Here is a 24,554-nt window from a genome sequence, read left to right on the forward strand (position 1 = left end):
AAAGATCAAACTCGGGGCCTCACATCAGTCAGACAAATTTTCTACTTCTGAGCTATCCCCAGGAGGCCTATTTTTCTCTCTTGAGAAAGGTGTCAGATTGGGTAACTATTTTAGGATAGCATTTAATTTGATTTAATCTATTTCTCGCAGTGGGATGAACCCAGGGACCACTGAACTCTCCATGTTAGGCATGTACTTTTCTCCTGAGCCACACCACTGGACCACTTTTAGAATTTTAACATCTTAAAAACCATCTGTAGGAAACAAGTAATTAGAACCCAGTAATATTTTTACACAATTGACATTTTTAAAACACTAACAAGCAATTACTGTAATGGTATAATGAGCAGACTATTGTGTAATGCTCTTTCATTCACACCCACCGACATTCTTTGTAGCTGACTAATAGTAATTGGGTGTAAGTTATTTCACAGTGATTTGTGTCAACTGAAAAGACATGTAGATTTAAATTGGAATCTAATCATTCTGGCCTGGTAGAGTCAATAGCAGAAACTATGAACCAAATGCAGCTAATGCACCAATAAGAATTAAAAAAAAAAAAGATGTTGGGTTGGATTAATTGTACAACAGGGATGACTCTTGCCTTGCATGTAACCAACTTGGTATGAGCTCCAACATCCTATATGATTCCCAAGTCCTGCCAGGGATGAGTCTGTATGCACTCAAGTGTAAGCCCCCAAACCAAAAATAAAAACATGAAGATGTGGGGCTGGAGAGATAGCACAGTGGTAGGGCATTTGCCTTGAAGGTGGCCAACCCGGGATGCACCCAGGTTCGTTTCCCGGTATCCCATATGGTCCCCAGAGCCTGCCAGGAGTGATTTCTGAGTACAGAGCCAGGAATAACTCCTGAGCGCCACCGGGTTTGGCCCCCAAAAGCAAAAGCAAAACAAAACAAGAAACCATAAAGATGTTTAAGAGACTTGGTACAGTGAACAAGAAGCCTGCCTTGCATGAAGTTGGCCCAGCCTAAGTTCGACACCTCATAAAGTCCCCTTAGCATGAATGGGAGTGAACCCTGAGAACCCCCCCCCCAATGTTCTGAAAGACAAATACATAAATATAAAAGATGTTCTGTCTATAGGGTGAAAAGTCAGCTTCTTGTTTAGAAGCCCGGGATATTTTATTTTATAAAATAAATTTTATCCAGCCGGAGAGAGAGCATGGAGGTAGGGCGTTTGCCTTATGCAGAGGATGGTGGTTTGAATCCTGGCATCCCATATGGCCCTCAGAGTCTGCCAGGAGCGATTTCTGAGTCTAGAGCCAGGAGTAACCCCTGAGCACTGCCAGGTGTGACAAAAAAAATTTTGTTTTAATTGATCTAGGCTAGTTTAGGTTCTAGACTTCATGCCACAGGTCGAGGCATCATTTTCACACCAACGCAGTTGATGCAAGACACTTGACAGCCATCTGCTGGACGATCGTTGCAATAACGTTGCAATCACTGCACTAAGCAAAAGAATAATTTTTAAAAATCCTATTTTCAAGGGGTCAGAAGGCATCAGGGAGGAAATAAAAGCATTTCAGAGCGGAACAGCAGAGCATGGGCGGCTAAGGGCTAATGTCTGATCATTCCAACGGATGTTTGGGGTCTGGGCAAGGCAAAGCAAAGTGGCTGGTGCTGGAAAGTGCTCAAGTTCTGGGCTAAGAGGCCCTGTTCTCTGTGTGCAGAGAGGCCCACTTCCTTCCTGAGTTTTTTTTTTTGCACCACTTGGAGCTGGCAAAGGTCAAGCGCTGCCACCTGTCTGGTGCTCTTCCCCTCCCTGACCTGAGAGCTCCCTGAGCACTGCAGATGCAAAGAGATGCAAGGGGCAGAGATGAGGTCGCGGGCTGTCGTTGGAGGTGTAGAGATAGCTCAACCTCAAGGGGGGTGTCGCTGCCACTTATGGCCAAGGGACTGGAAGACCCCTCTTGAAAGTGCAGAAACGAGGTACATTCACTCTCTGAGGCCCTGGTTGTCTCACTTTTTTCATTTTTGGTGGGGAGGGGCATATTCTGCGATGCTCAGGGGTCACTCCTGGCTCTGGGCTCAGAAATCACACCTGGTGGGGCTCAGGGGACCACATGGGATGCCTGAGATCGAACCAGGCTACGTGCAAGGAAAACACCCATCTTCTGTGAATTGCTCTGGCCCTACCTTTGCTTCTTCCAAAAGTCTGACTGTCTCAGCTAATCTATGCATTTGAGTATTTCTTTTTTTGGGGGGATGGGGGGCCACACCCGGCGATGCTCAGGGGTTACTCCTGGCTGTCTGCTCAGAAATAGCTAATGGCAGGCACGGGGGACCATATGGGACACCAGGATTCGAACCAACCACCTTTGGTCCTGATCGGCTGCTTGCAAGGCAAACGCCGCTGTACTATCTCTCCGGGCCCGCATTTGAGTATTTCTATCTACCCACCAGGCCTTCTCTCTTGTCTCCTGACTCGAGCCTAGAATGTTCTCTACTCTCACTCTCCCAACTCATAATCTCTGCCTGGCTTCTCTTTTTTCTCCCAACGCTTTTCTTTGCAGCAGTCTCATTTCCCCCACCATTGTTTTCATCCAACTTCCATCTACTTATAAGCTTTTCTTCCTTCCTTCCTTCCTTCCTTCCTTCCTTCCTTCCTTCCTTCCTTCCTTCCTTCCTTCCTTCCTTCCTTCCTTCCTTCCTTCCTTCCTTCCTTCCTTCCTTCCTCTTTTCTTTTTTTTTTTTTTTTTTTTTTTTTTTTTTTTTTTTGTTTTTGGGCCACACCCTGTGACGCTCAGGGGTTACTCCTGGCTATGCGCTCAGAAGTTGCTCCTGGCTTCTTGGGGGACCATATGGGACGCCGGGGGATCGAACCGCGGTCCGTCCTAGGCTAGCGCAGGCAAGGCAGGCACCTTACCTCCAGCGCCACCGCCCGGCCCCCCTTCCTTCCTCTTTTCTTCCCTCCCTCCCTCCCTCCCTCTGAACTGAAGTTTAAATTTGGTTGTTCTTCAGGACTACTCCTAGTTCAGTGCTTGAGGTTAAATTCACTGCATGGATGGCAAGGCATGATCCTGGTACCTCCCTTCTGCAGAGCCTGTCCACCAGCCCAGCAAACCCTCTTCCATGTCCTGAGAATAAGCATTGATGGTGGCTGTGAGAACAAGGAAAAAGCAGAAGGCGTCTGTGGATCCCCTATAGTCAGAACGTATAACACTAGAGGGAGCGAGAGACCACACAATCAGATCAAAGACATTGGCAAACTGCACACTGGGCTAGGGCAGTTTTGGGGGCCGCCCCTAGCGGAGCTCTGGGGCCCATGTGGTGAAGGGATTGGATTTAGGAGTGACAGAACAGGCCTCTAGCAAGAAAGGGGTGTAAACCTGAAACCAAACCTAACTGTTCAAAGGATGCTGATTTGCCTACTTCCTCAGCAAAATCACCGAATCCTCAATATCCAAATCACTTGGCAGATAAATTGCAAATCTTTTCCTGTGACTTCAATGGTCCCAAGGTGTCTTCTTCTCGCCCTTTCCACCTCTCACAGGAGCTGTGATCGAATTGCTGTGATCCCAGCCTCTGAGGAAATGACAAATGTGCCAGACAAGTACCTTACCCACTATATTATCTAACACCACCCCTCAGCCAAAACCAAACGACTTCCAATAACTGCATATTCATTTTGAATTTCAGGTAGTCCACTCTGGATAAAATCTAGTAGAACAGAATTTGAGAGATTCAGAATCTGTTCCTGAACCGGCATCAGAAATCAAAGTTGAAAAGGAATGTGAATCTAATAAATGTTAAGATGCTTTTGAAGGGGCCAGAGAGATAGCACAGTGGTAGGCATTTGCCTTACGTGCCGACAACCCAGGACAGACCTGGGTTCGATCCCTGGCATCCAATATGGTCCCCCAAGTCTACCAGGAGCGATTTCTGAGCACAGAGCCAGAAGGAACCCCAGTGCCGCCAGGTGTGCCTCCCTCCCCGATAAAAAAGTTGTTTTTGAAGATGCAGGGGAGGTGTGAACCAGTGAATTCTGAAAGACAAGCAGCCAATAATAAAAAATCTTCGGACGTTTCAAGGTAAACTAGAAATGAAGAGAACACAAATCTACACATTTTGGTTGGGGAGTGGTTAAAGAACTTGCCTGGCACACAGCTGGCTCTAAGCTTACGGACCACTCCTGGGATGCAGGGGGAAGAGGCAGATCAAACCTGAGTCAGCTACATGCAAGGCAGGTACCCTCACCACTGTACTATCTTTCAGGCCCCTATACTTCATCTGACAGTGCTCATGGGATCTTCCCAGCTTGATCTTGGAGGCCCATGCAGTACTGGGGACAAGGAATGGACCTGGAGCTTATGTTCCAGCTCATTCAGATATCTCCACTGCCTATTCTAATTTTTTTTTTTTTTTGTGGTTTTTGGGTCACACCCGGCAGTGCTTAGGGGTTTTTCCTGGCTCCGTGCTCAGAAATTGCTCCTGGCATGCACGGGGGACCATATGGGACGCCGGGATTCGAGCCGATGACCTTCTGCATGAAAGGTAAATGCCTTACCTCCATGCTATCTCTCCGGCCCCTATTCTAATTTTTTAAAAATGTATTTTAGAGAACAACTATAGAAGGATATCACAGTGATCAGTTCTGAAAAAAAATTCTGCATTTTGCAATCTGTACATCTTACAATCGACTTCTCATCACTTTCAATCAAGTGGCTGTACTTCATTCACTTCACCTTCAGAGTGTATTAGTAGCAGTTGCTTTAAAAATATCATTTGCTGGGCCCGGAGAGATAGCACAGTGGTTTTTGCCTTGCAAGCAGCCGGTCCAGGACCAAAGGTGGTTGGTTCAAATCCCGGTGTCCCACATGGTCCCCCGTGCCTGCCAGGAGCTACTTCTGAGCAGACAGCCAGGAGTAACCCCTGAACACCGCCGGGTGTGGCCCAAAAACCAAAAAAAAAAATCATTTGCTTTAAAAATGATTTGTTTCGGAGCCCGAAGAGATAGCACAGCGGCGTTTGCTTTGCAAGCAGCCAATCCAGGACCAAAGGTGGTTGGTTCGAATTCCGGTGTCCCATATGGTCCCCCGTGCCTGCCAGGAGCTATTTCTGAGCAGACAGCCAGGAGTGACCCCTGAGCACTGCCGGGTGTGGCCCAAAAACAAACAAAAATAATATATTTGTTTCAGAAAGGGGCCAAAAAAATGATTTGTTTCAGGCCAGAGAGATAGTATGGAGGTAGGGTGTTTGCCTTGCATGCAGGTCAGTGGTTTGAATCCCGGCATCCCATATGGTCCCCTGAGCCTTCCAGGAGCGATTTCTGAGTGTAGAGCCAGGAGTAACCCCTGAGTGTCGGCGGGTGTGACCCAAAAAAAAACAAAAAAAATTTTATTTGTTTCCCAAAATATGTAATTTCTGTTGAAACTTGTACAGGGCAAATGCATTTTCCCCATTGGTTATTGTTTTAATCTCGTTCATTTTGTGCAAATAGCGTGTTCATATTTTCGCCGATCAACAATTCTCCTTTCACTTGACATTATTCCACATGCTTGCCATTTCAATCCAATGTAACACCAAGCAGAAAGCTTTAAATGTTTTACGAAAACCTGGCTAGTGTTTCTTTTCTCCTACCATATTTGTATCCTACCTAGATGTGGACCTGGTGCCTCATCTTAATGTAATGTAATGTAAGTCTCAGGGCCTGGAGAGATAGCACAGCGGCGTTTGCCTTGCAAGCAGCTAATCCAGGACCAAAGGTGGTTGGTTCGAATCCCGGCGTCCCATATGGTCCCCTGTGCCTGCCAGGAGCTATTTCTGAGCAGACAGCCAGGAGTAACCCCTGAGCACCGCCGGGTGTGGCCCAAAAACAAAAAAACAAACAAACAAACAAAAACAAATAAAACAATGTAAGTCTCAGAAATCAGTGCGAATTAGGGTTCAGTAGACAAGGATTCTCTGGGTAAAGTAGTCTTCGAAGGAACGTTTACTAATTCCTCCTTGAGGAAAAACCAAAAGCACTTATCTGATCATCAGAGATATCTTGTAAAGAAAATGGTTAAACTTTGTTTAGTATATTTGAAATATTCCTGTGGCGATGCTGATTTCCATGATCTAGTGCTACTTTCGGCGCGTGTAACTACATTGAGACACACTGCCATGACTAAAAGAGAAACTGAATTGGGAAATTTTATTCACCAATCTAGTTAGCATGATGGAATGAAGCGGTTCTCAAGCGGTTGCCTTTTAATGCTTTATTGGGTGTGAAAATACTTTCTTGTATCTAAGTATAAAATGGCTCTTGAATTTTATTAAAAGGAACCTATTCTTCCTATAATTATATGACGTTTAATTTGTATTGACAGATTAGAAATCTGCTTTAGATACACCAGTTGGCATATATTTTTGTGCACTGCTTTTTTTTTCTTCTGCATTGCATTTTGATGTACTGTTTGATGTCAATGGTTGCGATTTTAAAATATTTTTTAGATATTGGGGCTGGAGAGAGATAGCATGGAGTTAGGGCATTTGCCTTGCATGCAGAAGGACGGTGGTTTGAACCCCAGCATCCTATATGGTCCCCAGAGCCTGCCAGAAGTGATTTCTGAGCGTAGAGCCAGGAATAACCCCTGAGCGCCGCCGAGTGTGATCAAAAAAAAAATTACATATTTATTATCTCTTGAGTGAATCTGTGTAATAATATTCCTTTATTTATTTATTTATTTATTTTTGTTTTTTGGGTCACACCTGGCGGTGCTCAAGGGTAACTCCTGGATCTATGCTCAGAAATCACTCCTGGCAGGCTCAGGGGACCATATGGGATGCCAGGATTCAAACCATCGTCCTTCTTCATACAAGACAAATGCCTTACCTCCATGCTATTTCTCCAGCCCCAATAATATTCCTTTTTAAATGGATATTTTGTATGCAGTTATCTGTGCTTTAAAATTATGAACTGGGCTGGAGTGATAGTACAGTGAATAAAGTGTTTGCCTTGCACTTGGCTGACCTTGCTTCGATCCCTCCCCTGTGACCCCCGATGGGGGACCCCCAACCCGCGGGGTGTGAGAATGAGGATCACGAAGTAATTCGTGGGTCACGAGCGGGATCCGACCTGAAATGGAGGAAAGAGGCTGAGAAAGAAATGAGCTCAAGTCAAGCTGGCTGATCAAGAGCCAAGGTTTATTGAAAGGGGGCTAGTTTTTATAGATAAGCAAAATATGGAAGTAACAGTCAGTACTTTTCCATGGTGTCTATAGAAAAGTAGGGGAGTCGTACAGGACGGACTTTCCAGTTTTACAGCATACCCTTAGATCATACAGACATTCTTTCACAATGGTAGCTTAACAGGATGTGATCTATATCTTATCAACTCAGGAGGTTTATTGGAGCATCTTGTGACTATTGCTAACTGAACTATGTGACTGTTCTTTCCTTTAGGCCCATGGGGGAAATGCCACAGTACAACCTGTCAGGTACGCAGGCCTTTGGTTTCTCAGGCATCAGAGACTCCATTTTGCTCTCTATGTCTTATGGCTTCCAACACTCCCCCTTTGGTCCCTGTAGCCCACCTAGAATGATCCTTTAAGTCAGAGCCAGGAATAAGCCCTGAATACCATAGGTGTGGTGCCCCCCCCCCCCCAAATGGGAGAAAAACCATTAAAATAAGATTGCTGGATTGGGACTGAAGTGAGAGTATAACAATAGGGCAATTACCTTGCATTTGGCCTTCCCAGGTTTGACTCCAAGTATCCCTTATGGTTCCCCAAGCCTGCCAGGAATAATTCCTGAGCACGGACAAGTGTGGCCCAAAACCAAAATAAATAAATACAATACAACTATAAGCTTCCTTAAAGAGTTTCATTTCAACATTTTTTTTTGGAGGCCACACCCAGTGGTACTTGGGTTACTCCTGACTCTGAGCTCAGAAATTACTCTTGGCAGGCTCAGGGAACCATACTGGATGCTGGGGATAGAACCCAAGTCAGCTGAATACAAGGCAAACTTTGCCCACCATGCTGTGCTATTGCTCTGGCCTTTCATTTCAGATTTAAGGACATATGTAGGCTCAAGAAGCATGAAAAACTAAAATGAAAGCATGGAAAACCAAGAGCAAAAATAGTCGTATCAGACAAAATTTTTGTTTTTTGTTTTTTGTTTTTTGTTTTTGGGCCACACCCAGCGGTGCTCAGGGGTTACTCCTGGCTGTCTGCTCAGAAATAGCTCCTGGCAGGCACGGGGGACCATGTGGGACGCTGGGATTCGGACCAACCACCTTAGGTCCTGAATCAGCTGCTTGCAAGGCAAATACCGCTGTGCTATCTCTCCGGCTCCAATTTTTTCAAGAATATATGTGTGTTTTTCAATTTCTCAGGAGGAAGATGTGGAGTGTATATGCAACATACACCCAAGATTGAATATATACATACTAACAGATACAAAAATAAAGGATAGGGGCCGGCGAGGTGGCGCTAGAGGTAAGGTGTCTGCCTTGTAAGCGCTAGCCAAGGAAAGGACCACAGTTCAATTCCCCGGCATCCCATATGGTCCCCCCAAGCCAGGGGCAATTTCTGAGCGCGTAGCCAGGAGTAACCCCTGAGCATCTAATGGGTGTGGCCTGAAAAACCAAAAAAAAAAAATAAAAATAAAAAAATAAAGGATATCAGTTCTCTCCCCTCCCAGACCCATGGATAGATCATCCAGACAGAAAGTCAATAAGGAAATGATGGAATTCAAACAAATATATTTTGAAGTCGCATTACCACACTCAAGGTAGGCAGGAGCACTAGCACCATCTAGGGAGTTTATAGTATCCTTGGGAGAAATCGAGGGGTGCTTTCTCTTTGTTCACTTCAAGCACATTTCCAGGGGTGAGATAGCATTGAATTATTTTTTTCTAAAAAGGGGGAAGTAGGTCAAATATATTGGAAACCTCTGGTTTTGGTTCAGTGGACCTAGTAGACATATAAAGAACAACCATCCAACAGCCACAGAATCCACATTTCCTATCAGGTACACCCAAACATTTCAGGAGAAATCATATGGTAAGCCACTAAGGTCTTAGCAAACTTCAGACTGACCTATGGACTCTCTTAAAGCTTGAAATGTTACACATTTGTGGAACTTAACACACTCCTCAACAACCCAGTGTCCCTCCACCAAATAATCTTAAAAGAGAAGAGAAACACAACGTCATAAACACAGGGGTGCAATAACATCAGAAGTTTACTGTGATAAATGTCTGTCTACGTTAAGAAAAAAAAAAAAAAAAAAGAAAGAGATCTAGTAGTACAGGAAATAAGGCTTTTTGTTTGTTTGTTTGTTTGTTTGTTCTTGGGCCACACCAGCAGAGCTCAGGGGTTACTCCTAGCTCTGCATTTAAGGAATCTTTGGGATTGACTCCGGGTTGGCTGCATGCACGAAAGGCAAGCACCATTCCCACTGGCCGCTGGGTGTGACCCAAAAACCAAAACAAACAAACAAACAAATGAATGAATGAATGAATGAATTCAAAGCATCCCCCCCTCCAAGAGGTCCATGATCAGAATCCAAGCAGGTTTTTTTGGTTTTGGGTCACACCCGGCAGCACTCAGGGGTTCCTCCTGGCTCTATACTCAGAAATCACACTCCCCCCCCCCCCCGCAAGCTCGGGAGATCATATGGGATGCCGGGATTCGAACCACCGTCCTTCCGCATGCAAGGCAAACGCCTTACCTCCGTGCTATCTCTCCGGCCCCTCCCAGCGGTTGGAAGGAAAACTGCAGCCGGGCGGGAAGCCGCGTCTTGCGGGGTATGCTGGGAGTTGTAGTCCCGACGCTCCCGAGCGCTTCTGGGAAATGGAGTCCGGAGCGCGGCTTGGCCGGAGCCACTTCCGATCCCCGGGCCTGAGATCGCGGCCTGCGCATCTCTCCGGGAGGTGAGTTGAGCCTCGGTCGTCCCGACCTCTCAACTTCTCCCACCTGGTCCTTTGGGGAGCCCTCCTCTCCCCTCCCCGCCAAAGACCCTCTTGGGTGGGAGGCGCTGGGGGAGATGCAGAAGGATGGGAACCTGTGGATGGATGATAGACTGACCTGTCTCCCCACCCCTCCTCTTCCATCCTTCCTGGGTCACTCTCTAGCTGCATGATGGTGGGCAAGAATATAAGTCTGTCTGCCTCAGTTTCCCTCTCGGGCATGGAGAATTAATGGCATGGTACAATTTCGCTTTCCTTTTAAAAGTAGAAGAGTTTAGGCGCTTGGCAAAATATTAGCTTGTCTACATTAATGCTATTAAACTCACGTAAAGGGATTTCTTGCTCAGCAATATTCTTTTTCTATTTATTTTTTGGTTTTGTTTGTTTTGGTATTTGGGCTGTACTTGGCTGTGCTCAGGGTTTATTCCTGGCTCTGTGTTTCAGGGATACTTTTGGCAGTGTTTGGGGTTCTGGGGATCGAACCTGGGTCGGCCGTGTGCAAAGCAAGTGCCCTAGCCTACTGTACTTTTGATCCACACTCTGCTTTTTTTTGTTTTGGTCCAAACTGGGCATTGATCAATGCTTGTTCCTGGCCTAGTGCTCAAAGGACCATATGCAGTGGCAATGGCAATGATCAGACTGGGATCAGATGCATGCAAGACCTTAGCTCCTGTTCTGTCCTTCTGGTCACTTGCCTTGCATACAGCTGGGTCCAGTTTGATTCCTTCACCACATGGTCTCCTGACACAGAACCTGGTCTCCTGACACAGAACCTGGAGTATCCTTCCTTACCCTCCTCTCTGTGCCCCCTCCAATACCACCAGTGTGGTCTCCGAACCCCACAAAAAATAAGCAGGCCACGATGACACTAGTCACCAGTACTTAAAGAAATAGTGTAGCATCAACTGTATTTTCAGGTTATTTTTCTTCCAGCTTCCTCTCCTCCCCTTTCCCAGGCTCATAGTGCTGCAGAAAGGAAGGTACAATCCCAGGGCTCCTGCAGCAGTGCCTCCTATGACAGACTTTGGTGTTTGCCTTCCCTTTCTGTTTTTCTGTTTTCATTGGCAGATGTTTCACCATAGAGGTGTTTGGTAGTTGTTTAAATAATTGGAGAAGGACTGGAGCCATAGCATAGCAATAGAATGTTTGCCTTGCAGGTGGCTGACCCAGGGTGGACCCAGATTTGATTTCTGGCATTCCATATGGTCCCTGAGGGGCTGGAGAGATAGCACAGCAGTAGAGCATTTGCTTTGCATGCAGCCGACCCAGGACAGATGGTGGTTTGTCCTGGTGGTATGGTCCTCTAAACCAGCCAGGAGCAATTTCTGAGCCCAGAGCCACAAGTAACTCTTGAGTGCCATTGGGTGTGACCCAAAAATCAAAAACAAACAAAAAAAGATCCCTGAGCCTGCCAGGAGTGATTTCTGAGTGCAGAGCTAGGAGTAACCCCCGAGTGCCACCAGATGTGTCCCCAAAACCAAAAATAAATAAAATAAATAATTGGAGAAACATATAGAACAAGTAATGGGCAGAAGTAATACATTAGTCAAATACTGGATTTTATGTGTCTGAGAGACAGTTCAGCCTGTAGAGTGCTTGCCTTGCACAAGGCTTACCCAGTTCTTATCTCTGGCACCCCATGTGCCCCCATCCAGGTGTGAACCCTAAGCACCACCTGGTGTAGGTCCCCAACCAAAAAAATTACATGTGTTGTTCTAAATTGCAGAGAGCTTTGTAACCATGAAACACTGCACTGTCAGAGGCCTGTACGGTGTTTGCCTCTTTCACCCTGTTTGAAAGTGGAGTCGGAATGAGCAGTGGGGTTCGGATCCCAGATGCAGCTCAGTGCTTGACTACCTGACTTGGATGTGTGAAATCCTTCGTTCCATCCCTGGTGGCAGAAAAGATTGGGTTTTGGGTCTAGGTTGTGTGTGTCTTAGACCTTTGGGTAGTAGTGGTACTTGGGGTAGGGTGGGGGCTGATTTGTTTTATCTTGTTTTTGGTGTGTGACTGGCTCTGTGCTGGGGGTCCATTCTGTGCCAGGGATTGAACCCAGCCTTCCTGCATGCAAAGCATGAACTCCACTACCAACCCCCACAACTAGGGTTTATTTTCCGCTTTCAGGGATCTTGCCTGCATGCAAGGGCTTTCATTCCTAAAAGCACAAAAACAAAGGTTGTTCCGCTTCCCAGATCCTTATCCTACACTGTAAAAATCCTGAAATTGGAGGCTGGAGAGCCCATTCATGTACACACATGGCTTATGTTTGTTTGATTTTTTTTTTTCAGTACCAAGGATTGAATCCAGGGCTTTATACTTGAAGGCAAGTTCTCTCTTGCTGAGCTCCATCCGCGGCCCTCAGACACTAACTTTGAGGAGTAGAACACACCTTCTTCAGAGGGTATTTTTAAAAGTCCAGAGCTGTCTTCCTCCCAAGATGACCACGATCTTGCCCAAAGACTATGCAGGCAGAAAAACTCAGAAATGAAAACCTTCTCCTAATGCATCTATCTGGGATCGGCCTCAGAATGGTGTAGCTCAGGGAGACTTGAGAGTGTCTGTTCATGGCTGCTTTATGACTCTGCCTGGTTCCCACCTACTGGGACCCACCAGATGTCTGCTAAGTATTTCCTGTGTTACAGGCACCTTCCCAGAGTCTGGACATAGAATACTGAGAGTAAGTTTTATTCCCCTACCATCTGATTATTGGTTTTCCCTCCAGAGCTAATGGAAAGATCACCCTGCAAAATATTTCACTGAGTAGAAATGTCTGAACAAATGGAGAGTCAGAACAAAGGGAATTGAAAAGTATGAAAGCGTATTATTCTTTTCTTTTCTTTTCTTTTTTTGGTTTTTGGGCCACACCCGGTGATGCTCAGGGGTTACTCCTGGCTGTCTGCTCAGAAATAGCTCCTGGCAGGCACGGGGGACCATATGGGACACCGGAATTTAAACCAACCACCTTTGGTTTGCTTGCAACGCAAACGCTGGTGTGCTATCTCTCCAGGCCCGAAAGCGTATTATTCCTTCCTTCCTTCCTCCCTCCCTTCTTCCCTCCCTTATTCCTTCCCTCCTCCCTCCCTCCCTCCCTCCCTCCCTCCCTCCCTCCCTCCCTCCCTCCCTTATTCCTTCCCTCCCTCCCTCCCTCCCTCCCTCCCTCCTTTCCTTCCTTTCTTCGTTCCTTCGTTCCTTCCTTCGTTCCTTCCTTCCTTCCTTCGTTCCTTCCATCTTTCTTTCCTTTTTTTTTTTTTTTTTTGGTTTTTGGGTCACACCTGGCAGCGTTTAGGGGTTACTCCTGGCTCTGTGCTCAGAAATCGCTCCTGGCAGACTCAGGGGACCATATGGAATGCCGGGATTTGAACCATTGACCTTCTGCATGCAAGGCACACTCCCTACCTCCATGCTATCTCTCTGGCCCCTTTTTTCCTTTTCTTTTTTTTGATTCTTTTTTTAAATTTTTTTGTTCTTTTTTTTTTATTCTTAAAGCTTATTATTATTATTATTATTTATTATTATTTTGGTCACACCTACCAGTGTGACAGGGGTTATTTTGGACTTAATCCTGGCAGTGCATATGGGACCATATGGGATGCTGAGGATCAAGCCTGGTGAGCCATGTACGAGGCAAATGTCTTATGCACTCTACTATTGCTTCTGCTTCCTGAAGGCATTATTTTTTAAAAGACTAGCAAGCTTCTCCATGTTATATTTTTAATTTGAGGTGGTATTACTAATATAGTTAATAAATAAGCAATTAAATAGGGTCATGTCTGTGGCTTATGCTTTGTGTGTAGGGACCCAGGCCCAAAGTTTGATTCCCAGCACCACCAATTTACCTGGTTGGATGGAGAGAGGCCCATTTGGTTTTCTGAGCACAGTTTAGGAGGACCTCAATCTTCCAAATTTGACAAGAATGACCTTCCTGTGTACTTTGTTCTGACTTTCCACAATCCCTGGAATAAAATCATCTCCTGAGAATTGATGGATGAGTGTTGACATTGGGGCCACCCCTGTGGTCAGTCAGATGGTGGCTGACAAGGGTGCTTGCCTTGGGGCTGAGTGATCACTGCCTGGGATGATAGACTCCTAATGCCATCCTGAGTGAGGGGCTCACAAGTGGTAGTTCATTAACAGCAAGCTCATGCAAGTTTATGCAAGCCCTCTCTTGGGAAATCTTCTAGAATGTGTGAGCTTCCAGATGAGTTCAGATATTGTTGGTGCTTCCTGTGTGGTTCCTGTTGCCACTATCCTCTGCTTTCTGGATCAGTCACTGAGACAAAGTACTGTCAAGTCGAAGAAGCTGGTTATTATGTGAGCCCCCAAGAAAATTCCAGTCCTGCACCCTTCGTGCCTTCTCAGCTTTGTCCTCTGTTCTTTTAAACAGGATCATTGGCTTTAGATTCTTGTCTGGGTTTCTTTTATTGGTGGTAGGGGCACACCAGATGATGCCTTGGACTTAATCCTGATAGTGCTCAGATTACAGTGTGGGACTGAACTGGTTGGCTGCATGAAAGGCAAGCAACTTACCCACTATAACCCTACACCTATTCTTTGTGTAACCTTACACACAAGAAAGACACTCCCATTTCTGGGACCGGTTTTGGGGAGGTTATAAAAGGTTTTGCTGAGGGGCAAAAGGAGATTTGCCTGGATGGAGGTCTGAGGAGAAATAGCTGGAAGAAGCAAGACGCAGGGCAAGCTAACAAGACCGTGCTTAAATAGGTTTATGATATAGGCCACCATGTTGGCCAGGGATGAATAAAGCTGATATTTCCTGAGCCTGTTGGTGAGTGGATTTTCTCCTTGCCGCCACCCCAACAGCTGAAGGGGGTTGCAGAGCCACGTGGTCCTGGGCTGGAGGAGAAAGGCTTCCCTGCATCCTCCCATCACCATCCACTGCCATCCGAGCCTATCCTAAGGGCTCTGATACAACAACCCACTATACATCAAAGTCCTCAGGGGTGGCTCCAAGCAGTTTGTGTGGTCCTAGGGATCAGTCTGGGGCTCCAGTGTATAAAGCACATGTTCCCCTCCATTGGCACCATCTCCCTGGCCCCTGGCCTATCTCTTACTCTGAGTTCTTCAGTTCTCATTTCTCTCTCTTGTGAGATTCCTGCTCCCAGCTGCTGATGTTTGAAATATGAGAGAGGAGGGCCTAGAGGAACAGCTCTGGGATTAAAACTGCCATCAGGGTGCCGTTTCTTTTTCTTTTCTTTTTTTTTTGGTTTTTGGTTTTTGGGTCACACCCAGCAGCGCTCAGGGGTTCCTCCTGGCTCCACGCTCAGAAATCGCTCCTGGCAGGCTCGGGGGACCATATGGGATGCCGGGATTTGAACCACCATCCTTCTGCATGCAAGGCAAATGCCCTACTTCCATGCTCTCTCTCTAGCCCTCTTTCCTCCTTCGTTAAGGGAGCACTTTGAACCATCAGTATTTATCAAGAGCTTCTTTACGCATCAAGACCTTGCCTAGGTCCTTGTTTATTCTTCAAAGTCATCCTATGATATCCTATCCTAAGAATAGCCATCCTATTCTTCACAGTCACCCTTGTTTATTCTTCACAGTCACCTATGATGATCATTGTTTTGATGTCATCAGAGGTGGTTTTGCTAACTTGGACTAGTGTCCCATGGCTAATGCCGTAGTTTCTTCCCCCTTTGCATAGTCCTGATTAGACTATGGACCTCTGAGCTCTACCAGGGGTTTCCTCTGAGTACTACTGGATGTGGCCCAAAAACCTGGAAAAAATAAGACAAGGGATCAGAGAACAAATACAGCTGGTGAGATGCTTGCCTTGCCCATGGCTGACTGGGCAGAAGTCTTACCTTGCACAGGGCTAACCAGATTTGATCTTTGTCACCACATATCCTATGATCCTAAGTACCTCTTGTGTGACCCAGAAAACAAAAGATGAAGAGCAGAATATCAGACTCTGAGGCTAAAGGTGATGGGAACTATAGAGTGGCCACCCCTGAAGGCTTTTGAGGCTCAGCTGTGTGTTCTGAATATCACCTGCTTTGCTGCTGCCTTCTCTGCTAAGAGATAAGGCTTCAGACAGTATTATTAGAGCTTCTCTGTGGAGACTGGAGCCATCCTTCCAACTGATAAATGCTGCGTTCATGTCACCTTGAGGAAAGAGCGCCAGGGCCGTGTCCTGCCCAGCAACCAGAGCTCACAACAGCATTGGCCATATTCTTTTTTTTTTTTTTTAATATATATTTTTATTTAAACACCAGGGTTACAAGGTTGTTCATAATAAAGTTTTTTATTCCACATATAGTTCATGTAATGTATAACAACCTTCACCAGTGTACATTTCCCACCACCAATGTCAACAGAGGCAGGCATTTTTCTTCTCTCTCTCTCTCTCTCTCTCTCTCTCTCTCTCTCTCTCTCTCCATTGTGGATTGTACTACTCCAAATGAAGGGGTCATTGGCCAGATTCTAATGGCTTTTTTCTCCCTCTCTTCTCATCTTTCCTCAGACTCAGTCTTTCCAGAGGAGGAGGAGATCAAAATGACCAAGTTCAAGGTGAGTCAGGCTTGTCTTTCTGAATTTTTTAATTTTTTACATTTGGGGCTTATACAGGGCAGAGCTTAGGAGCTTGCTCCTGGCTCAACACTCAGGAGTCACTCCTGCCAGTGCTCAGAGAACCATATGCCTGGGATCAAACCCTACTCAGCTGCATGCAAGGCAAGCACCCTCCTCACTGTACTGTTACTCTGGCCCCTAATTTTTTTTCTAAATTGAAAGATGTTTGTTCATGATCTGATACTTACTGCCTGTTTTTCTTGAGAAGGATTTGAGCAGTGGGACTTGAGCCCCTCTTGCATGTCCAGTGAGAGGTACTGCTCTCCTTTGTACCTTAGTGTGGTCGCCTTTTCTTTTCTTTTCTTTTCTTTTCTTTTTTCTTTTGGTTTTGGGTCACACCTAACAGAGCTCTATACTCAGGAAATCACCCCTAGCAGGCACGGGGGACCATATGGGATGCTGGGATTCAAACCAGCATCCTTCTGCATGAAAGGCAAACATCTTACCTCCATGCTATCTCTCCGGCCCCAGTGTGGTCGTCTTTTCTAACTTGACCAGTCAATCGCAGTGGCCAGTGAAATAGGACATGGCCTAAGGCACTTGCTTGCATGTGGCCGGCACAGACTACATCCACTTAAGACACATTGTACCCCAAAACACTCCTGGGAGTGATCCCTGACCACAGCCAGTGTGGCCCAGAAACCAAAACCATCTACAATCAATTGCAGTGAAAAGAATCTCCACTTTCCTATTCCCTTACCAAAAAAACATTTTTTGTTTTTCTTTCTTAGCCGTCTATTTGTAGTCATCATATTGTAGGTTTGATCCCTGGCATCCCTACAGTCCCCTGAGCACTGCCAACACTAATTCCCAAGTGTAGAGCCAGGAGTAAATCCTGAGCATTGCAGAGTGTGGCCTGAAAAATCCCCAACAAACAAGCTGAAAGACCAGTTTTAGTCACTGTGGCTGATATGGTGGATCAGGCATGTTCTGCTGTCAGAAAGAATTGAGAGGGAATCTGGGAGAAAAGAACCTTGCACATTATAACTTGGAAGCTTCAAAATCCTTGATGCTGCTGTGTTTCGCCTTTTTGGGTCTTATCCTAAGGGAATGAATAGTTGGAAAATTGAGGTTCCCTGTGTTTGGGGTTGCAGGAGGCATTGACATTCCAGGACGTGGCTGTGATCTTTACAGAGGAGGAGTTGGGGCTGCTGGAACCTGCACAGCAAAAACTGTACCAGGACGTGATGCTGGAGAATTTCCAGAACTTTCTTTCCGTGGGTGAGGATGAGTCCCAAGGGACTGAACTTCACCTGCCTTGGGGGTGGCAAGCTGGTAAGCAAAGGGTTATGTGTCCTTGATGAGTCCATTTTTGGAGCTCTTGAACTGGCTTCCAGTTTGCTAGTACTTCTGAGAGACAGAGAGAGATGGCCTTTTTCCTAGTCTTTGTTTTCTTTTGATTTTGCTTTTTTGGGAGGTCACACCCAGAAGTGCTCAGGGGTTACTCCTGGCACTATGCTCAGAAATTCCTCCTGACAGGCTCTGGGAACCTTATGGGATGCCAGGAATTGAACCCAGATTGACTGCAAGTGAGGCATATGCTATCTCGGTGGCCCCCTATTTTGATTTTGTTGTTGTTCTCGTGTGTGTGTGTGTGTGTGTGTGTGTGTGTGTGTGTGTGTGTGTGTGTGTGTGTGAGTGTGTGAGAGAGAGAGACAGAGAGACAGACAGACAGACAGACAGACAGACAGATAGAGAGACAGAGAGTAGGGAAATTACTCCTGGTTCTGGTGCTCAGGGGACCATGTGGGGGTGCTTGGAACTGAACCCAAGTGGACCTCATAAAGGCAAGTGTCCTACCTGTGCTCTAGCTTCTAACTCTCAGGGTGGCCCTCTATATTTGGGTTCCTACATGTGTTTGCTTGCTGGGGCTTGCACTCTTGCTGTGCTGTCTACACACTTTAGTCTCAGTCACTGGACCATTTGTTTTCTGTGCTCTAGGGATCACATACTTGGTTATAATCCTGGATTCCTAATAACAGTTTCCAGGCTGCCATTCAGAGCATGTGAATGGTGCATGTGAAGGATTTCAAACTTGAAATTCTTTTTTTTTTTTTTGTTTTTGTTTTTGTTTTTGGGCCTCACCTGGCAGTGCTCAGGGGTTACTCCTGGCTATCCGCTCAGAAATAGCCCTTGGCAGGCACGGGGGACCATATGGGACACTAGGATTTGAACCAACCACCTTAGGTCCTGGGTCGGCTGGGCTGCTTGCAAGGCAAACGCTGCTGTGCTATCTCTCCAGCCCCCAAACTTGAAATTCTTATACTTGTAAGACAAGTATTCTACCACCTAGCTTCCCCAAGTCCTTCTAGACATTCCCCGCAGCTAAAGTGTGTTTTCTAAATGGACTACACACTGACAGCTTGCCCTTTATTTTGGCCTTTGTAAAATAGTGGTCATCTCCAATTAGCAGCTCAAGAACCTGTGCCAATAATTGGTAATGCTATATATATATATATATATATATATATATATATATATATATATATGTATGTATGTATATGTATGTCAGAGAGAGGACTTAAACAGCAGCCTTTTTGTCTCAGAATGAGACTAGACATATGATGAAATAGAATATTTTGGAGTGGGGAAAAAAAAGAAATAGAATATTTTTTTGAAAAATTTTTTTCTGCTGTAATTTATACTTAAGTCCATACCTCCTGGGTTTCTGTCCTTGATGGATTGTTTGGACATTTAACATATATTTGAACATTTATCTGAGGATTGTTTGTTTGGTCCACACCTAGCAGTGATCAGGGGCTACTCCTGGCTCTGTGCTCAGAAATCACTCCTGGCAGGTTTGGGGGACCAGATGGGATTCCAGGGATTGACCTTGTTGGCTGTGTGCAAGGCAACAGCCTACCTGAAATGCTACAGCTTCAGCCCCAAGCAGAGGATTTCTTGAGAACCCTGCAGTGTTGTGTCTGATGTATTGGTCCATGTCTTTCTTCAGGGCATCAGTTTTTCACACCAAATGTGCTGTCCCAGTTGGAGAGAGAAGAAAAGCATTGGATGCTAAAGACAGCCCCCTGCAGTGACAACAGCTTGGGTAGGAGCCTTGTGAGTTTGTGTGAGTCCTGTGCCCTAGTCCTTTCTTAAAGGCCAGACCTAGATGGGACCAGGCCAGAGATTACTGAAACCAACTTGGGTTGCACTTTTACTCTTTTACTTGGCACTTTTTTTGGTTATTGTTTGTGGGGGTGCAGTTTGGGCGACCACAGTAGTGCTCAGGGTCTGTTCCTCTCTCTGTGCTTAGGAGTTATGAGGTCTCAGCTTACAGTTTTGCACAGAAATCAAAGTCATGGGAAAAGGTTCGTTTCAGTCAGGGGATGTCGAGCAATTTTTGGATCTTATGGAGCCAGCCAAGCTTCTAGCTCTCTGCCGCTTTCCCTGGCACTTTTATTAGCCAGAGTTTAATATAAGTCATCTGAGAGTCAGCGTTGAAGTAATTAAAGTTACTTGTACTAATTGACTCGAAATAGGTGAAAGGAAAAAGTAAAGTGATTTTACAGTTGTTTGGCAATAGTAGTGACCCTGACAGTGCTTCGGGATTTGAACCAAGATCAAGCAGGATACAGGGCAAGTACCTTAACCTCTAGACTTTTTCTCTGATGGGCCCTAGGAGCCAATTTTAGGTTTATTTTGTTTTGTTTGTTTGTTTGTTTTTTAGACCACACCTAGCAGTACTCAGGGATTACTTCTAGCTCTGTGGTTATGAACTACTCCTGGCAGGTATAGGGAGACAAGGTTGGCTGAATGCAAGGCAAATTCCCAACCCACTGTACTACTACTCCAGACACCCTAAGAGCCACTTTTAAGGCAAGTTTCCTAAGAATATATCAACTTTTAATCTGAGAAGAGAAATTCTCAGAAGTTAACTTTCAGATGGCACTATCTCTTTTAATACTTATGGGGTAAAAAGGACTACTTACCTTTTTTCTTTTTTTTTGGTTTTGGGCCACACCCTGTGATGCTTAGGGGTTACTCCTGTCTGTGTGCTCAGAAATTGCTCCTGGCTTGGGGGACCATATGGGCCACCAGAGGATTGAATCACGGTTCGTCCAAGGTTAGCACGTAGCAAGGCAAATACCCTACTGCTTGCGCCACCACTTTGGTCTCAGGACTACTTATCTTTTTAATTATCTATGGGGTTTGTATGTGTGTGGATAGTATTAGCCAGTATTTTAATAGATACATCTTTAGTATTCACAAAGTACTACTAATATTTTTCTATTTTGTCTCAAGCTATTACATTTATTTTAATCTCACTAAATCTTACCCTTTACTAAAAAAAATTCACATAGGAGAATGTATTTGTATCCATCAATTTTATAGTCTACTTTACTAAGTCTCCACATACTAATTACTTGAAAAAGAAAATTTTCACACATAGCAAAGAGTGCAACAATTTCAGAGGTAATCCAAGGATTCATAGGCACTTTCAATGCCTTTTTTTTTTCTTCCCAAGTATTCTTGGCATGATTTTGTGATTAATATGATGCTTTTAAACCAGTGCCATCCATTTTAAGCCAACATCTGCGAAAACCTTTTAGTCACTCAGAAAAATTGCTTTTTAAAAAATCTTCTTCCAGTATTATGATCAATTATATGATGCATTTTTTAAATAAATAAAAAAATTAAAAATCTCCTTCCAGGTCTGGAGTGATAGTTATAGTAGGGAAGTTATTTGCCTTGCATGCAGCCAATCTGGCTTTGATCTCTGGCACCTTATATAAAAGAACCAAACAAATAAACAAAAGAACATTTTATTTATCTTATTCTTTTCTTTTTTGTTTTTTGGGCCACACCCAGCAGTGCTCAGGAGTTACTCCTGGCTCTGTGCTCAGAAATCACTCCTGGCTCCGAGCACCATATGGGATGCCGAGGATTGAACCTGTGTCCATCCTGGGTCAGCTCCATGCAAAGCAAATGCCCTACCACTGTGCTACCACTTTGGCCCAAAATCTTTCTGTTCTGGGGAGCAAGAGCTATCTTACAGAGTATGAACATAATACTCAAAGATGATAAAAAACAGGGCCAGGAGTACTGGTCCATGGTAGGAAGCTTGACACAAAGAGGGGCAGGAAGTGCAGTTAGGCAGAAAAGGGAGCACTGTGACTATGATAGTATGATAGTTGGGAATGATCATTCTGAACTATAACTGGGTGCTGAAAGGAAAAAAATGGCTGAGAGGGGTGTGTGTGTGTGTGTGTGTGTGTGTGTGTGTGTGTGAGAGAGAGAGAGAGAGAGAGAGAGAGAGAGAGAGAGAGAGAGAGAGAGAGAGAGAGAGAGAGAGAAGAAAAGCATCTTCAATAGAGGCAGGCTAGGGGGATGGAAGACTGGAGAGAGAGAGAGAGAGAGAGAGAGAGAGAGAGAGAGAGAGAGAGAGAGAGAGAGAGAGAGAAAGAGAGAGATTCAATAGAGGCAGGCTAGTGGGGAAGGACTGGAGATAAATTGGTGATGTTGGTGGCAGGAAATGTGCACTGGTGAAGGGATGGGTGTTGGAACATTGATTGCATTGCCCAAATAACAGAACCCGGGAACCTAGACTACTATGTGGAAGTGTCCCCTGTCCCCACCAATGAGACCTCATTGGGGCTGGAATGATAGCATAGCAGAATAACAACAACACATTTTTTTAAAAGGAAGAGAGGCCTCAATAAAGAGATATAATTTGAAGAAAAATTCACAGAGAAATGTTGCATGCTGGGACTAGAGTGTTAGCATCCCTGAGTGTAGCTCAATGCCCACTTTTCTCCCCTCAAATTGTGTGATTCTAAGGGGTTTCGTTTCATTCATGCATCGTAAGTGGGAGCATAAAAAAATCATCTCTTGCCTTCCAAAGGCCTGTAAATCAGGATACACTATATGGTGATAATGTCAAATGGAGTCTTCTCCTTGACGCCTGTGTCTAGTTTTAGCTTGATGGAGTGTTCACTTCCCATCTCCCCATTCTCTGTGTTCTTTCAGGAAACAAGACTCTGAATGCATTGGAGTCTCTTCAGGAAGTTGGCTCAAAGGCCCTGCCACCTGGAGAGACTTCCTGCTCATCAATGTGGCAACAGGTGACAAAGGAGTTGACCAGATGTCAGGAATCCATAGTAAATGTTCACATAGCCACCTCTCAGTTGGAAAAACAAGGTGATGCCCTCTCAAAAAATGAGAGCTGTGGCAAACGCTTCTATCCAAATACACATCTTCAGGTGCATCACAGGATTCACAGTGAAGATAAACCCCCTGAAGGGGAGGAAGGTCTGGTTCCCGGCATTCCTCTTCAAGAGAACCAGGTGGCCCTGGCAGGCCAGCAGCCCTACAGATGTGAAAAATGTGCCAACACCTTCCATTGGCTGTCAAGTCTTCAAGCCCATCAGAAAATCCACAGCAGAGAGAACTCACCCAGGCATAACACGCTGTGTAAGGGTTTCTCTCAGGAGATCCCATTTTCTCACCAACGTGTCACTCCCAGAGAGAACCCACACTTATCTGAAGAGCAGGGGATGGATGTACAAGAAAGCTCACAGGACCATGAGCTAGAGAATTCCCACAAGTGTGAGAAATGTGGGCTAGTCTTCAGTCAGGGCGAGTCACTGCGAACTCACCAACGGCTTCACAGACGGACCAGACCTTACCACTGCAGTGAGTGTGGGAAAGGCTTCAGCTGGCTCTCCCGACTCCAGGCGCACCAGCGGGTCCATACTGGGGAGAAGCCCTTCAAGTGCGAGGTATGTGGCAAGTGCTTTAGTTACAGCTCCCACTTCAATATTCACTGCCGGGTCCACACTGGGGAGAAGCCTTACAAATGCGAGGAGTGTGGGAAAGGCTTCAGCGTGGGTTCCCACCTACACGCCCACCAGACGAGCCACACAGGCGAGAAGCCGTACAAATGTGACGAATGCGGCAAAGGCTTCTGCCGTGCTTCCAACCTTCTGGACCACCAGCGAGGCCACACTGGTGAGAAGCCCTATCAGTGTGAGGCCTGCGGGAAGGGCTTCAGTCGGAGCTCGGATTTTAACATCCATATCCGTGTGCATACGGGAGAGAAGCCGTACCGGTGTGATGAGTGCGGGAAGGGCTTCAGCCAGGCCTCCAATCTGCTGGCCCACCAGAGGGGCCACACGGGAGAGAAACCCTACAAGTGCGACTCCTGCGGGAAAGGCTTCAGTCGGAGTTCGGATCTGAGTGTGCACTGCCGGATCCACACCGGAGAGAAGCCCTATAAATGTGAGAAGTGTGGCAAGGCCTTCAGCCAGTTTTCTAGTCTTCAGGTGCATCAGAGGGTCCACACGGGCGAGAAGCCCTATTGCTGTGCGGAGTGTGGCAAGGGCTTCAGCGTGCGGTCCCAGCTCCAGGCCCACCAGAGGTGTCACACGGGCGAGAAGCCGTACCAGTGTGAGGAGTGTGGGAAGGGCTTCTGCCGGGCCTCCAACTTTCTGGCTCACCGTGGTGTGCATACAGGTGAGAAACCCTACCGCTGTGATGTGTGCAGCAAGCGCTTCCGGCAGAGGTCCTACCTCCAGGCCCACCAGAGAGTGCATACGGGGGAAAAGCCATACAAGTGCGAAGACTGCGGCAAGGTCTTTACCTGGGGTTCGTACCTACAGGCCCATCAGCGAGTCCACACGGGGGAAAAGCCCTATAAGTGTGAGGAGTGCGGGAAAGGCTTCAGTTGGAGCACGAGTCTTGTCACTCATCAGCGTGTCCATGCTGATGCTAAGAGCGGTAAAGACTTGGCCTCATTAGGCAATTCCTGTCGGAGGGAAACTCAGTAAGATGCTCTTTATTTCTCAGACAGAGTTCCACAAGTGACCAATCCTCAGGCCTGTCATTGTTTTCTTTATCAACTATATCAGAACTTGGTTTGATCAGAGGGCATTATTCAGATCTGGCTTTGGGTCCACACCGCAGGAAAGTCTCATGAAGAATGGAGACATCAGGACTCGGTTTAGAAATGTGATACATGACAGATTCAGAACGAAGAAGACCAGTCTACAGAGAAAAATATAAAGAGCAAGACCCCAGAATATCTTCTACAGGATCTGGAGCG

At 45.9% G+C, this 24,554-nt stretch overlaps 1 protein-coding gene across 1 annotated transcript; it reads left to right on the forward strand.

The window, feature by feature from the left end:
• Window positions 1-16,407: 16,407 nt before the first annotated feature.
• On the forward strand, window positions 16,408-24,477 carry LOC126028288 (zinc finger protein 45-like). Its single transcript, XM_049787330.1, has 4 exons — window positions 16,408-16,450; window positions 17,605-17,785; window positions 19,464-19,559; window positions 22,481-24,477. Exons 1-4 carry the CDS (start codon window positions 16,436-16,438, stop codon window positions 24,277-24,279), a joined length of 2,091 nt encoding a protein of 696 aa, XP_049643287.1. The 5' UTR covers window positions 16,408-16,435; the 3' UTR covers window positions 24,280-24,477.
• The last annotated feature ends 77 nt before the right edge of the window (window positions 24,478-24,554 follow it).

The sequence above is a fragment of the Suncus etruscus genome, chromosome 14 (genome assembly GCF_024139225.1).
Source record: "Suncus etruscus isolate mSunEtr1 chromosome 14, mSunEtr1.pri.cur, whole genome shotgun sequence".
In the NCBI taxonomy this organism is placed as follows: Eukaryota; Metazoa; Chordata; class Mammalia; order Eulipotyphla; family Soricidae; genus Suncus; species Suncus etruscus.

Coding starts and splice junctions, on each gene's coding strand:
- LOC126028288 (XM_049787330.1), top strand. Junction 17,786..19,463: donor GCCTTGGGGGTGGCAAGCTG/GTAAGCAAAGGG, acceptor GTCTTTCTTCAG/GGCATCAGTTTTTCACACCA. Junction 19,560..22,480: donor CTGCAGTGACAACAGCTTGG/GTAGGAGCCTTG, acceptor GTGTTCTTTCAG/GAAACAAGACTCTGAATGCA.